This window comes from Apteryx rowi, unplaced genomic scaffold (genome assembly GCF_003343035.1).
Source record: "Apteryx rowi isolate R43461 unplaced genomic scaffold, aptRow1 scaffold_7, whole genome shotgun sequence".
Lineage (NCBI taxonomy): Eukaryota > Metazoa > Chordata > Aves > Apterygiformes > Apterygidae > Apteryx > Apteryx rowi.
Genome location: NW_020450982.1, coordinates 5,204,103 through 5,217,266, shown reverse-complemented (window position 1 = coordinate 5,217,266; position 13,164 = coordinate 5,204,103). Strand labels below are relative to the sequence as shown.

Sequence of the window (13,164 nt, the reverse complement as noted above, 5' to 3'; positions counted from 1 at the left end):
AAAGAGTTTAATCTTTACAGGTACATATAGATCACAAAGCTATAATTTTCATTTATAGTGGTAAGCAATAGCTCCTTCCCTCTATCCCCAGTGTTAGGGTTCAGGATGTTATTTTATGGCACCTGTAACCATGAAGCTACACAGCAACTCAGCTTTAGTTTAACTTAAGGCCATAACCATGCACTTTGAGTTTTATGATATGCATATAATCATTTGGAGTACAAAGAGGAAAGACAAGGCTGAACACACCTGAGTGCCAGAATTCATACTGCTTGTGCAGTCAGTATTAGGTAAGATCAAAAGGAGGCTGAACTATTACAGCTAGTTTGTGGTCATATGATTAGCTAGCATACTCTCACTCCTCCCAGGACTCCCACTCCATGCAGTGGGAAAGACTAGGGTTGAATGTGTTGTGTATCCAAGGAAGTTCACTTTTCAGAGTCTAGTCTTCTACTCCTATACCAGTATAGACAGTCTTCAAATTGGATGTTACCATTCCTAGAAGTTTAGCATATGCAATCATAGTGATGATCAAGCTAAATGCAGAAGTTAGTAAGTTTTCACTGAGGGTGAAGATACATGTGGCCTTTGTCAAACACACACATTTGTGCTCCATGCTCTGGGCACTGAAGTATTGCTCAAGTTTGACAGACTAATATCACCAAACCATTTTCCTCTTCCCAAACTCTTCAAGACTTCAGCTTTGTTCTTTGAATGCAGTCCAAGCAGCTGAAGTTAGAATTTAAGTAAGTGTAGTCTGAAAATAACCATCTTTGCTGTACTAAAGTGCTTATTAATAGCTTGTGTTGCTTCTAATATCTCTATTTTAATGAAGCACTAGAAGGGCATTGTGAATCTAGTTGCCTACAGACAGCTCAATGGACTGAGCTTTTAAATACTAGCCAAGATCACTAGTCTAAAAGTTGCCTAGTCTAAAAGTTGCTTTACTGAATCAAGTGACTATGCCACAACCCGTATATTATGAAGCAATATCATTCCTGTTCCTCTACAAAGAGTAGTTTCTGTAGGTTTATGTTCTACTGAATGATCATTGACCAGCAGAACAAAGGTAGAGCCTGCATTGCTCCTTCAGCTTTCTCAGTGACTACAGATAAAAACAGTAGACAGTATGCTCTTTCCACAAGTTTAATAGAGTTACAAAAGGATACTACTGCTCTATATGCAACACATGACTATCCACGTACACTGTATTGTCACTAAAGTCAGTGGGGCATGATGTACAGATAATGATCGTTAGGATTTTCTATGAAGGTATTGTCAACAGGACAAGCTTTCCTTCAAGTAAAAAAGTTACAGTTTATACCTATAGCATGATCCCTCGACTCAGATGCAACAATTTAGTCAAAGTTCAATAACTGATGCTTGCTCTTTATGTAAGGCATACTAGTTTCCACTTGGACTGAAATTTATTTCTGCTTCGAGAAATACTCTTTACTTTTCTGAACATCAGGCTTGATTGTGTCACTGCCAGGCTTCCAGCCAGCTGGGCACACTGAAATGATAAGAATGTTTAAGTTTTACTAGCCATTCCTGCAGAACATGTTTTATACAACTGTAAAGCCAACTAGCAACTCAAGAATTGTATACAGTTTAAGAAGTTATACAAGGTACATTATTCAGTGTTGCAATATATTCAGTTCTTGTTTTCCTCATTTTATTTGCGCGCTTGGTAGTAGCGACTCAGGGAACCAAACCAATCCAAGGAACCATGCAAGTTTGTCTGCTGACATCTGTACCTCCCCTCCCACCCACATGGTTTACAGAAGCCCAACAGCAAGGGAACACGAACTCCAGCAGCCTAGGTCCAAGAAAGGCTTTTTAACTATTAGAACACATTTTGATGGGTTGGGGGCAGGCAGCGGGGAGAGGGGAGACAAGTTGAATTGCTTATAGTTCCACTGTACGGCTATCAAAGGACCAAAGTTGTAATAAAGTTGTTCTATGTAGTGCCAGACAAATTACTCAGCAGCAAAGAAAAAAAAGAAACTCAGTCTCAAAATTCCAGTGACCCTCAAGTAGCCTTTTTTGCACACAGCCAAGTAAGACTCAATGCTTGCTCCATACAAGTCTGGAGTTTTTAGCTACGCTAGTCTCAGCTTCTGAGTGTTGCTACATACCTTACTCTGGTCTAGCCTGGTTTAGATCAGAAAATACAGTCCTAGTTCTGAAGGAAAAGGGCTGCCAGATTTKTTGACTACTTGAGGGCATGGTAAACCCCAAGAGGCTTCATTTAAGATATGTGACAGCTCTATCATCCTATATTAGGGATGTCTCCTTAACTGAACTGCAGGATGGCACAGAAGCTACAGCAAAGACACAATAGCAGGTTGTTTTATTAAAATTGATTTACCAGCTCTGAAGCAAGCTAAGCATGACCAGTAGCAACATCTGTCATTAGTGGCTGTATGGCAATTCTGACCAGTCTTTAGCTAGTTTCCATAACTGGTTTCCAAGCTTTCATCTGCAGTTCTTTGTTGTATTTCCTGCAGAAAAGCTACCAGCCTCAAGCACCTTAATACTGCTCTTGACCTCTGTGCACAGACTCTCTCATCCATTTTCCCCTTTGTTTAGTATCACTACACATGACCACAGAGAAAGACCAGCAAGCTTTCTGGGCACTGCAGTGCTTTGTCCAACAGTAAGACTACTTAGCAAAATGCACTGTAAGTACTGACAGCCCCAACTTACCAGATTTGCAGAGTCTAAATTATGCTTGCCCTTGCAGGCAAAATTACAGTCTATGTTCGTCAACAATTGCATCTCAAGTATTCTGTCTCTCATTGAAGGAAATATTTAAACTGATTCAGTGCTGGACATCTTAAGCACATAAGGACTGTATATTTCAATATTTGCTCAGCACTCAATGGACTATTAACTGGAACATGATAAATATAGTATTATGATGCCCTTCAAGTAACTCTACAGACAAACTTCATTTTAAGAGGCACATTTACTTGCCATGCATGGATTTATATATGTACTTAATACCTTTCAAATCAAACCTCTATTTAACTTTTCTAGTTGAAACTGTTCTATAGAAAAGCATTTTAAGATTAGAAAAATTAAGAAGCCTTACCTTCTCCATATTTATCTGTAAACTGGAAAGCCTGCACAAGTCTGAGTGTTTCATCAACAGAACGGCCAACAGGAAGATCATTGATTGTTATCTGCCTTAAGATCCCCTTCTCATCAATTATGAACAGACCCCTACAAAAAAAAAAGTTAAAACATAGCTTTTAGAAGTCAGTTTAGCCTGAAGTGTTTTAATATTCAAGTTTAGTTTCCTATCATGACACTGTTCTGTGATCTAGTACTACTGACACTTCTTCTTCTTCCACCCTCCCCCCAATAATGCCTTCTGTGTACACAAGGCATTGAATACAAGGCTCAAAACCATTACTGTTTCAACAGGAGCTGGGAGGGAAAGGAGGTAAGTCGCAACACTTATGCAGGAAAATAACACTCCTATTTAAGCAAAATATTGTCAGAAGAACAAGGGAAGAGAGAAACCAAAGGAAAGTGAATTGAAGGAGAGGCATTCTTCCATCAAAGGAGCAACTACACACACTGTTCTCAAAAAAACACAATGGCTGACTGGCCAACGTCCTCCAGTCAACATCACATTAAAAGTTAGAAGTTCAGCTCCCTCAGCAACTTCAACAATAGCTGAACACAAGACAAGGCTTGGGTTTTAAATCCCTGTGTACTTTAATCACTGAATTATACCAGTAATCACTCTTCATGACTTTGTAGGTCTTGCATTATATTTACAGAAGCTAACCAGCTTACATGACACTCCTGTGCTTACTAGGTAGGTAACAAGTTGTTCTAAGTAATACAGTGATCAAAGCAACACAGTATGCATTTACTGTCTAACTTATCAAAACTGTGAAGTCTAAACACTAAGGAGAACCATTTAACAACTCTTGTAGGTGTCCAATAGCTTAAACTAGTTTATACCTAGAATAGCCAATAGTTTCAGCTTGCAGAAGACTTTCAAGTACATGCAAGTTGTGTTCATCTGATGTGTTCCATGTATTGCAACATATGGCAATACTTTAAGTTTACCTTATTGCATATTACCTGTATGCAATACCTTCATCCTCTTTAAGTACACCATATTCTTTGGCAATGACACGGTTTGTGTCAGAAACCAATGGGATTTTCATAGTACCCAAACCACCTTGCTTCTTAGGAGTGTTGATCCTAAAACAGAAAATTCAGTATTATGAAGAAAAAAAGACAGTTCAGAGTTAAGTATAAGGTATCATAACAGACACTGATCCTTTCTTCAGTACTGCAATTGGTCTGCCATGAGGCAACAGAAGAACTGACCAGTATTCTCAGTTCTGTTGTAAAGTACCTGTGCTACTAGTACTTCCTTAGTGCCTTTATTTGATATTTCAGTAGGCAATGTTAGAGTTCTAAAACGCTCAGGATTCAGTTCTGGTAATAACTGAGCCTGTCAGAACATTATATTTAGTTAAAAGGCTGATTCTTACCAGGCAAGGTGGCAAAAGTGAGAGTCAACAGAAGCTCCAATTACTTCACAGTTAATTTTCTTGAATTCGTCAGCTCTGTCACTGTATGCAATAATTTCAGTCGGACAGACAAAAGTGAAGTCCAGAGGGTAGAAGAAGAACACAACATATTTTCCTAAAAAAGAGTAGTGTCACCAGTTAGTCTTACCTTAGTCTTTAAGAGTTTTCATATTCAATAGCATAAACATTCAGCTATCCACAGAGGAGAACCAGCTGGGTACAAAAGTACCTTTAAAGATTAAATGATGAACTGCAGGTGCCTGTTTGAGGCCTGCTGTACAGGCAGCAAGCCCTATAAAGCCCACAGGGGATTTTCATTTCAGCCAAATACCACTTGCAACACTATCCAAGGTCATCCTACAGCTAACAAACAATACAAAACCCCTACTCGAGCAAGGTCTGCTGAACTGGATGCTCAAATTTGACAAGGAACATCCATCTCTTGGGTCTAATCCCCCAGGCTGGCTCAGAGTACCACCTAGTACCTACACCAGGAGACCCTACAGTTGGATTACTTACAGAATGTGGGATACCATATGTCTGAAAGAACAGAGGCCAGAAGACATTTCAATTGTTTAGGTGACTAGTCTACACCTAATAACTGCCTTTATGAAGCCTGAGGGCAAGGAGCTTCCAGCTAGAGATGCCTCTTTCTAAATTTATTTGCATCAGTACTTGATTACTTAAGCCTTTCACTTGGATTTAATGAACTTCTTCCTTTGTAAGGCAGACATTTTTATAGTACTCTAGAGAAAGGACCTTCATTGGTTAGCTGAAAGAGCCTACTTCCTATTGCCAGAAAACCCTTAAGAGACAAGATATTGCTGTTCCACACAATACTCTGGAGATGTTGCATCATTTTTTGTAGCGTGATAAAACAAGCCAAATGAGTCTGATCCAGCATTACAGTTTAGGGGGAATTTTATGTTGATGAGCAGGAATTATAGTCGGGAACATTTGGCCATGTGTCACAGCTTCCCCATAGCTTTCTAAGTCTTCTCCAGCCATCACTCAACAGAATTGCTGCACAAGTTACATACTTCAGTCTACTAGCAGTGGTCACCATTACTTTGAAACCAAATCAAAGATACATTACTCAGATGTCCTTCCCTCTTTCAAATATGGATACTGATTTGTGTAATCCAAGAAGCAGATATGTTTACCTTTATAGTCAGAGAGTTTGATGTCTTTAAATTGTCCATCTGGCATTACAGCCGTGGCAGTAAATTCAGGGGCTGGTTTTCCAATGAATGCCTTTCCTGAAGACATCTTGATTTGTTCTAGAAAAGAGTTAATAATGACACAGTTAAGACAGCAGTATGTTTGTACCCAAAAGCAAGTATTCAAAGCATCTTATCAATTTAGATTGAATATCAACAGGGACAATGCATCAGCAGTTGGTCTTGCAACACAAGGCTTAAGAGCAAGATTAGTTTCACATTTGCCATTKGGGTAGTCCAGTAAAAGCAACATGTTTTTAATCTCAAGGAGGAATACAATCAGATTCAGATAAACACAGTGTAAGTATCCAGACCAAGCTACTAGCTAGACTGCTAACTGTACAAGATTTATGGATCATTAGTCTCCTAAGCAAGTAACAGTAATTAGTCCTCTACCAGACTGAGCTGTTATCTGGTCAAAGATAACAGAGTTCTAGAGCATTCAATAAAACTTCCAGTTTCACTTTGAGTAAGTTAGTCTAAGTTTTCTAATTTTTAAGTGAGGAGAGCCTTCAAGTTTACAAGGGAAATTAAGACCTTGAATTTTATCTTCCTATTGATTCTGGAAGAAGAGAACAGTTGTTAACCTCCCAAAAACAATGCCCTATATAACTACACTTCAGCCTTTTAAATAATTGATCTTGTTTTATTTGCAAATGGAAGACTCGCAGTGCACTTGGGAATAACATTTTATGTTAACAATTACAGTTATATACCAAGTCTTAAACTAGTAAGGCCAGGGTTTAGGTGTTTTATTTCCCCCTGCTTGCTTGTTTTAAGTCTTCTAGTAAAGAGGGGGTATAACAACTGGACAAACACTGTACTTCAGGCTACCTGCCTTAAATGTTACTGTCACACATTGTACCAGTTTTTGTACGGTGTTTCTTTTGCTCAGTCTGAGAATGCAGTATTTATCTATCACCTTAAAGTTTCAGTTGCTTCTGAAGTGTAATTTTTCAGAGAGATAACACTTATGAACCTTATTTCTTCAGCTCACACAGAAACATTTTGAAGTTAATTCACCTAATCAGTGTTATAAACATCTAGTTGACTTGGAGACACAAGCCTCTGAAAGGTTAACATGAGTCTCATCTTGCAAGGGAAAGCAGAGATTCAAGGATCCCTCTAAGTCTTGCTGGCAAGGCACTAAATCTGTTTTTAAGCAGCTTGAGAGCACCTCATTTCTTGGCTCCTTCTCCTTTGGCAGCCACACTCCTCCTAAAGAACTAGTCCAGAAGTCATAAGGCTTTAGTTTTCAGCTCAAGTTTAAACTTGCCAGTTTAGCCTTTTTACTAGCACCATTTTATCTTTGAAAGGTTCTCTTGCATATCCTCACAGTATAGTCATAGATAGTAATCAGCTATATCTCAGCCTTCACCCTTTCAACTCCTTCTTGCAGCAAGCTCTTCAGCCACTTGTTCATCCAAGCAGTTCAACTGCAGCACACATATGAATGAAGGTGGCCAGAACCATACAGCATGTTCATGGGATCTTACTGAAAAGGTGTAGTTGGATAACATTAATACTCCTGCTGTACATCTAATGTAGCCATGAATGCAGATGCAATTCTAAAACTACAGTTCTTTAAGAGTGGGAGGGCAGCCATTGCACAGTATTTCCTTTGAGACGCCTCCAACTAGTGAGTTTTATCTTATAAGCAATAGCTGTTTAGTCTGAAGTGCATGACCCTGCATTTTATATCATTAAATTCAATTTTTTTCCCATTACTCAAGCTCAAGGTCATCCACTTGCTCAGTAGTATGCCAGTCCTCCTCTATTTGTCCCATCAGCAAGTCCCCTGGAACATTTTACTAGGGATTCAGTGTCAAATAAAAGCTGTCAGATTTGCTCTTTGATACTCCCCCTTTCTAACCTAGAAGATATTGTCCCCTTTTCATACAACATGGTGAGGTGTTCAATGTCAGCTTAGGAGACATAGCTGCACTGTACTGCAAGAGAGCCACCTGCTTCCTTTAGAGCACCCACCGCAGCCTGCCAACATCTGCTTCTCTGTGCAGGGTTAGTATGTGTTCTCACATGTTCTGCTTGGTCCTCTAACCACAGCATTTCCTAACCCAATGTGACAGAACACAGATTCAGTCTTTTATTTCCTTTCATCCTAGAAGAGAGGCATATAGACACTACAAGTCGAGTGCAGTTTAATCAGGTCAGAATATCTTTCAGTGCTCTTAGTTGCACACAGCACCAATTATCTCCAAATTGCAATTATCGTAAACTAGTCCAGCACTCTAACCAGAAATTCATAGCTTTAAGATATCTGAACGATAGTGGAAGGGCATTTCAAAACACACCGTCAAGTATCCCCCTTCGCTACCTTCAGATTGTCACAAAAATGCGGTTAAGTCACCGAGCTGCGGTCAGAAATTAAGAGTGATATTGTCACAGATCTCCTCGGTTCGCGTACACCGCAGGCAGGTAGGCAGACCGCTAAGCTTGCTTCGCCGAAGCGGCGCAGAAGGAAGAGCCCGGCGGCCGCCGGCACGGAAGGTCACTGAACTGCTCCGTGACAAACGCCCGCTGCCCCTGCACGCCCGCATGGCGGACTCCTCCAACCCAGCACACGCCCCCTTCTTTCACGCCTCAGGGCCAGAGGCCTACGCGCCTCTGGGGCTCGTCACTAYCCAGCCCGAAGCTCTGGGGGCACCAGGGCGCTGGGTGCGCGGAGGGCCGCGCTGCGAGGTGGCCGCTCCGCGCCGCTGCGCCCCGGCCCGGCCGCGCGGAACACCGCGGCGCGCCCGTCCCAGCGGGCAGGGCAGGGCAGAGCAGAGCAGAGCAGAGCAGGGCAGGGCAGAGCGGCAGGCGCCCAAGCAAGGGTTAACCTCCCCGCCCTCCCCCCACCCCCACGAAAACGGGAGAGGGGAAAAAGCGGCGGCAGAAGGCCGGAGCACCCGTCGGGGGAAGCCTGCAGAGAGCTCGCGCTCGCCCCGCACCCCCTCCGCGACCCCATCCGCGCAGAGCGGAAAGCCAACAACATTTTTTGGGGAAAAATAAAAAATAAAAAAATCGGCGCGCAGCCCGGCGCCCCGCGGCAGGCGCACGGCCCCTCGCACCCGCACCCCCCCCCCGGCGCAGCGCTCACACAAAGCGGCTCGCAGCTCCTCCGCACGCGCCTCGCCTGCAGGAAGCTCCGCACTGCCGCAGCCCCCGCCGCGCCGCCGCCTTTATAGCCGCGCCGCTCTCGCGAGGCCGCGCCGGGGCCCCGCCGCCGCCGCCGCCGCCGCCCCGCGCAGGGGCAGCATGACTTGGCACATCGGCCGCCCGCGCTGCCGGCTTGCTCGATAGCGGGCGCCCGGCGGCTTATCTCGGCGGCGGCGCTGCCCCGGCTGCAAGAGCATTGCAATAAATGGCGATAATTGTACGGAGAGCGTGCCGGGAGGTGCCGCGAACACATCCAGTGCAACAGTCATCAACAGTTAACGGGAAGGTGATTCCAATGGCTCATTGCAAGAAGAAACGGGTTTTTTTTTTAATGCCTTAATATGACCAAGCTATAATTAGTTGAAAGTCAGTAGCCAAAAAAGAGGCAGAGGACACCCTGGATTGTGAACGAGATTAAGATGAACATGACTGGCGTGCCATTTAGGTGAATGGGGGTTTTGCCATTGACTTTAATATCAATAAAATCAGACCTTCTATTAACAAAATAATGTATGTGCGCAGAAACTATTGCATATGGGGAGGATCAAAACTTTTATCACCTCCCTCTGTTATAAACTGCCTCTTCAACCTGATACTGATTCTTAAGGCTTTAATTGCTTCCATCAGTGGGAAGCCTGGTGCAAGTCGTGTAAATCAGGCATAAACCCAAAAATTAAATTAAGCACGATCTCTGAGCTGGGTACAGGGAGCTCTGTACCCTTCCCAGAGCAAATCTACTCTGGGACATTTAGCCTGAGTGAATCCCATGCACATTGCGTTTGGATCTAAGACTGAACTGAAACAGACCTTGCATTTTTGATTGAGGTACAAAATTTGAATGTTAATATTACAGTTTTATTAACTATTTAGTGTTAAAGGCCATAAAGGACATATCAGCAACAAAAGGGCTTGCTTTTGTCAAAAGTGATAAACTTGTTCACCAACTGACTTTTACTGCTTGCCTGTTTCACAGTTTAAAGTCATGTTCCTTATACCTGTTAAAACATGATTACAAATTGCAATGTGGAGAAAACTACAAAGGATTAACAAACCTTAAATGCTAAACAATATAATCTACACTACTATGTAGTGTTGCTCAGTGACCAAAGCTCTATGGTGATTCACCCAGGAGATGGTTGGTTTCAGTACCAGATGAAATTACTCCTTTAACTATAAAAAGCAACGTAACATGTATACATATATATAAAAAAAAATGAATTCACCTTAACGCAAAGATTTTATCTACTGTAATCTCTATTGTTACAACACGCTTAATCTTTTATAGAAAAGAAAATAAACTTTCTTAATGTGGCTAAGTCCATGTTATGACAACTGAGGTCTATAAATTGAGGAATGTATATACCTACCTATCAACTCAGGCCATGCACCCTGAGAACAGGTTAACCCCAGAAACATCAAGCAGTCCCATTAAAACCTCTAGAACAACGTAGTCTCGCTGCAACTCTAACAAATCTACCAGTGGACAAAGCAGTAGTGACTTTCTCATGGCTTCAAGCTCCTTTAATGCTAGCTATGCTCATTTCTCACACTTGCATAGTATAAATATTTTGCATAGCTACCACAATGCAGTTTGTTCCAGGTTTGTGCCTTAAGCATTTCATTTCCATTCATATGTCCATGGCCTCATTACTTTTGATTAGTTTCTGAGCTGCTCTTTCCAAACATCTGTTTCTGGAGGTTTTGGCGTGAGAAATGGTCAGAGCTGCTCCTTGTTCAGTGAGCAGATATGTTTCTGTAGCCTCTTTCAGTCTTTAGATGTAAGATGCTATTTAGAAAACAAACTGAAGTTCTTCAAGAAGGAAAGGGCATGCCTTTCACAGGTGCCAGAAGAACAGAGCTCTCTCTATATCTCGCTTCTCCACGCATCCCTCTTTGCGCAGCGGATTAGCCTTGGTGTCACGCTCTGCTAAAATAGCTGCCAGACAGGATCATCTTGTACCTGATTAGCATGGAGCATCAGCAGACCAAGCTTAGGTCTCTTTGCACCCATACATGCAGATATGCCCAACATACATAGTTTATGGAGAAACAAAGAGGAGCAGGCTGGCCCTGCTGTGGTGGAGCACTKAGACTGTCCTACAACGTTCAAATCAATAACCCAGACATATTTTACAGGTATCATTTTGATGACAGCCTCTCCCAGGCACCTTGTTTGGGAATGGGTCCATGATGTGACAAGGATATGCCAAATAAATGCAAAGACATAGGTCCTATTTCAGGACACTAACGTATGTTTGGGTTTCCATGTATTTTGTTGGAGCAGAATTCGAGGATTTTGCATAAGTGTATCCAGGACTTACGGAGTAATATGAGCCTAGTCAGAACAGTTGCTTGAACTGGGCTTGGGCTACTAGATACCTGGCACAGGCAAACTGAGCATATACACACCAGTTTTATGGCACTGGCTGTGCAGAGATGATCCAAGCACGCCCTCTAAATCCAGCACATTAGGAAATTACCATGCATGTTCTGTAGAGCTGATCTCTGCACATGCAGAAAGCCTGCTGAATCCTGAACATACTGAATTTATAGTATATGTACAGCACCATCAGGGGCATAGTAAGAGTAAAATCCTGACCTTCTGTGGACAGTGGAATATAATATAGGCAAAAAGTCTAATGACTGAAATGTTCAAGCCCCTGGGGCATATATGCATAAGCAGTTGGTGCACATTACATTTAATGAAAACAATTACATATCATTAAATATACAAAGCACATATTTGCTTTTTCTTCTTTAATTCAAATKAAGACTGTGTTTCTAGATCAAAATGTCCGTGTTACCTTTTCCTTCCCTAAATACCTGCTTTTTAATTAACAATTTTTATGGCTGTATGCTTGGATGATCACTATCTTTTGAAAACAAAAGGATTTTCTCTTCTTTCCCTTCTCTCTTTTACTCCCTGTATATTATTGGAGGCTGAGGTTTGTTAAAGCTTTCATATTTAGCATTCATATAATTCMAGCATCTTCTACAGTGTTAAGACTGTTGTTTTTAAACGATCTGTGATTGGTGATGTCTCCCTAAAAACAAACCAAACCCAGCACTCTCCTTCCCCTTTATTCTTTCCTCCTTCCCAGTTTTGTATTTCCTCTATGTTACTTTTTGTTGTCTTTTCCTTGAACTCTCCTTCCACTTGCCTGTATTTTGCCTAAACAGAAATGCACCACAGAAAAATCTGGTCATGTGAATGCCCAAGAGAGGAATTAACCTTTGTACCTTTAAGTCTCTGGCGTGATTTAAGTCAGAACAGCAATAAAAGAATCTGCAGCAGAATCGTCTTTCTGAAAGGAAATAAAATCCTGTTCAAAGCTCTGTTAGGTATATATTTTGCCTGCACTTCTGAGAGGAGCTTACAGTACTTTTCAGATTCTAAAAGTTTATAAAATACTTACAAGAATGGAAGCCTGGAGTAAAAGTCAAAACTGGTTGTAATATTCTTAGTTGTGGTTAAGTTTAAATACACAGTCCAGTACACTGAGGGATACTCTTCTCTCAGTTACAGGCCAAATTCTGCTCCTCTTGAAATCAATAGTTGTAGCTTTGACTTGGCAAGATTGTACATACTCAGTACTGATGATTCCATATTAAATTCAATCCTTTTAAATCTAGTTAAACCTTACTTTCAACCTTCTTGCACAAATAAGGAAATGCATTCCTGTGCACCGGCAACAAAAGGCGCTCACGCCCTCTCAGGAACAACCGCTTCTTTCTCTTTATGGCACCTTTTAGCAAAAAAGGGAAAACAAAATGAATATAACCAGCACTGCGCATTCCYGGGGCTCCTAATCTTTAGGACTGCACATTAAAACAGAGGAAAAATTCTGTCTTYCTCCCAAAGTACCTCATCCTGATGGTTATGTTTTGTTTGCAGTTTCCCTTCGGGTGCTGCAGACCATCAGCCGCGTTACTCCGTGTGCCGCGAAGGGGAGAGTCAGAGCAGTCTGACTTAGCTGTGGGGACCCAGCACCCAGCGAAGGGAAAAGCAGCGAGAGCAGAGCCGGGAGTCAGGCGAGAGGGGCTGCCACGACGGCCCGGCAGGCTGGCGGCGGGCCCGCAAGGCCTCGCCGCACGACATGGCCGCCAAGCCCAGAGCAGGGGCCGGGAGGGGAAACCTCCCCCCTTCCCAGCGGAAACACGCAGTGCCAGATTTATTTATTTATTTACTTATTTACTTATTTGGGGGGGGGGGGAGTATTTTC

General features: G+C 42.2%; 1 protein-coding gene across 3 annotated transcripts in view; it reads right to left on the bottom strand.

Moving 5' to 3' along the window:
• Positions 1–1,130: 1,130 nt before the first annotated feature.
• The window catches only part of PRDX1 (peroxiredoxin 1), a 19,975-nt gene continuing 7,941 nt past the window's right edge, over positions 1,131–13,164 (bottom strand). Inside the window, exons 4-10 of one of the 3 annotated variants that reach the window (XM_026086591.1) lie at positions 12,358–12,687; positions 12,182–12,246; positions 5,726–5,842; positions 4,524–4,677; positions 4,105–4,227; positions 3,098–3,228; positions 1,131–1,513 (exon numbers count right to left, since the gene is read on the bottom strand). In XM_026086591.1, the coding sequence (XP_025942376.1) occupies positions 1,428–1,513; positions 3,098–3,228; positions 4,105–4,227; positions 4,524–4,677; positions 5,726–5,831 (600 nt within the window). In that variant the 5' untranslated portion in view covers positions 5,832–5,842; positions 12,182–12,246; positions 12,358–12,687 and the 3' untranslated portion in view covers positions 1,131–1,427. Of the gene's footprint in view, positions 1,514–3,097; positions 3,229–4,104; positions 4,228–4,523; positions 4,678–5,725; positions 5,843–8,882; positions 8,991–12,181; positions 12,247–12,357; positions 12,688–13,164 lie in introns of those variants that run through there. The other 2 variants (XM_026086590.1, XM_026086592.1) reach the window with 2 other exon arrangements.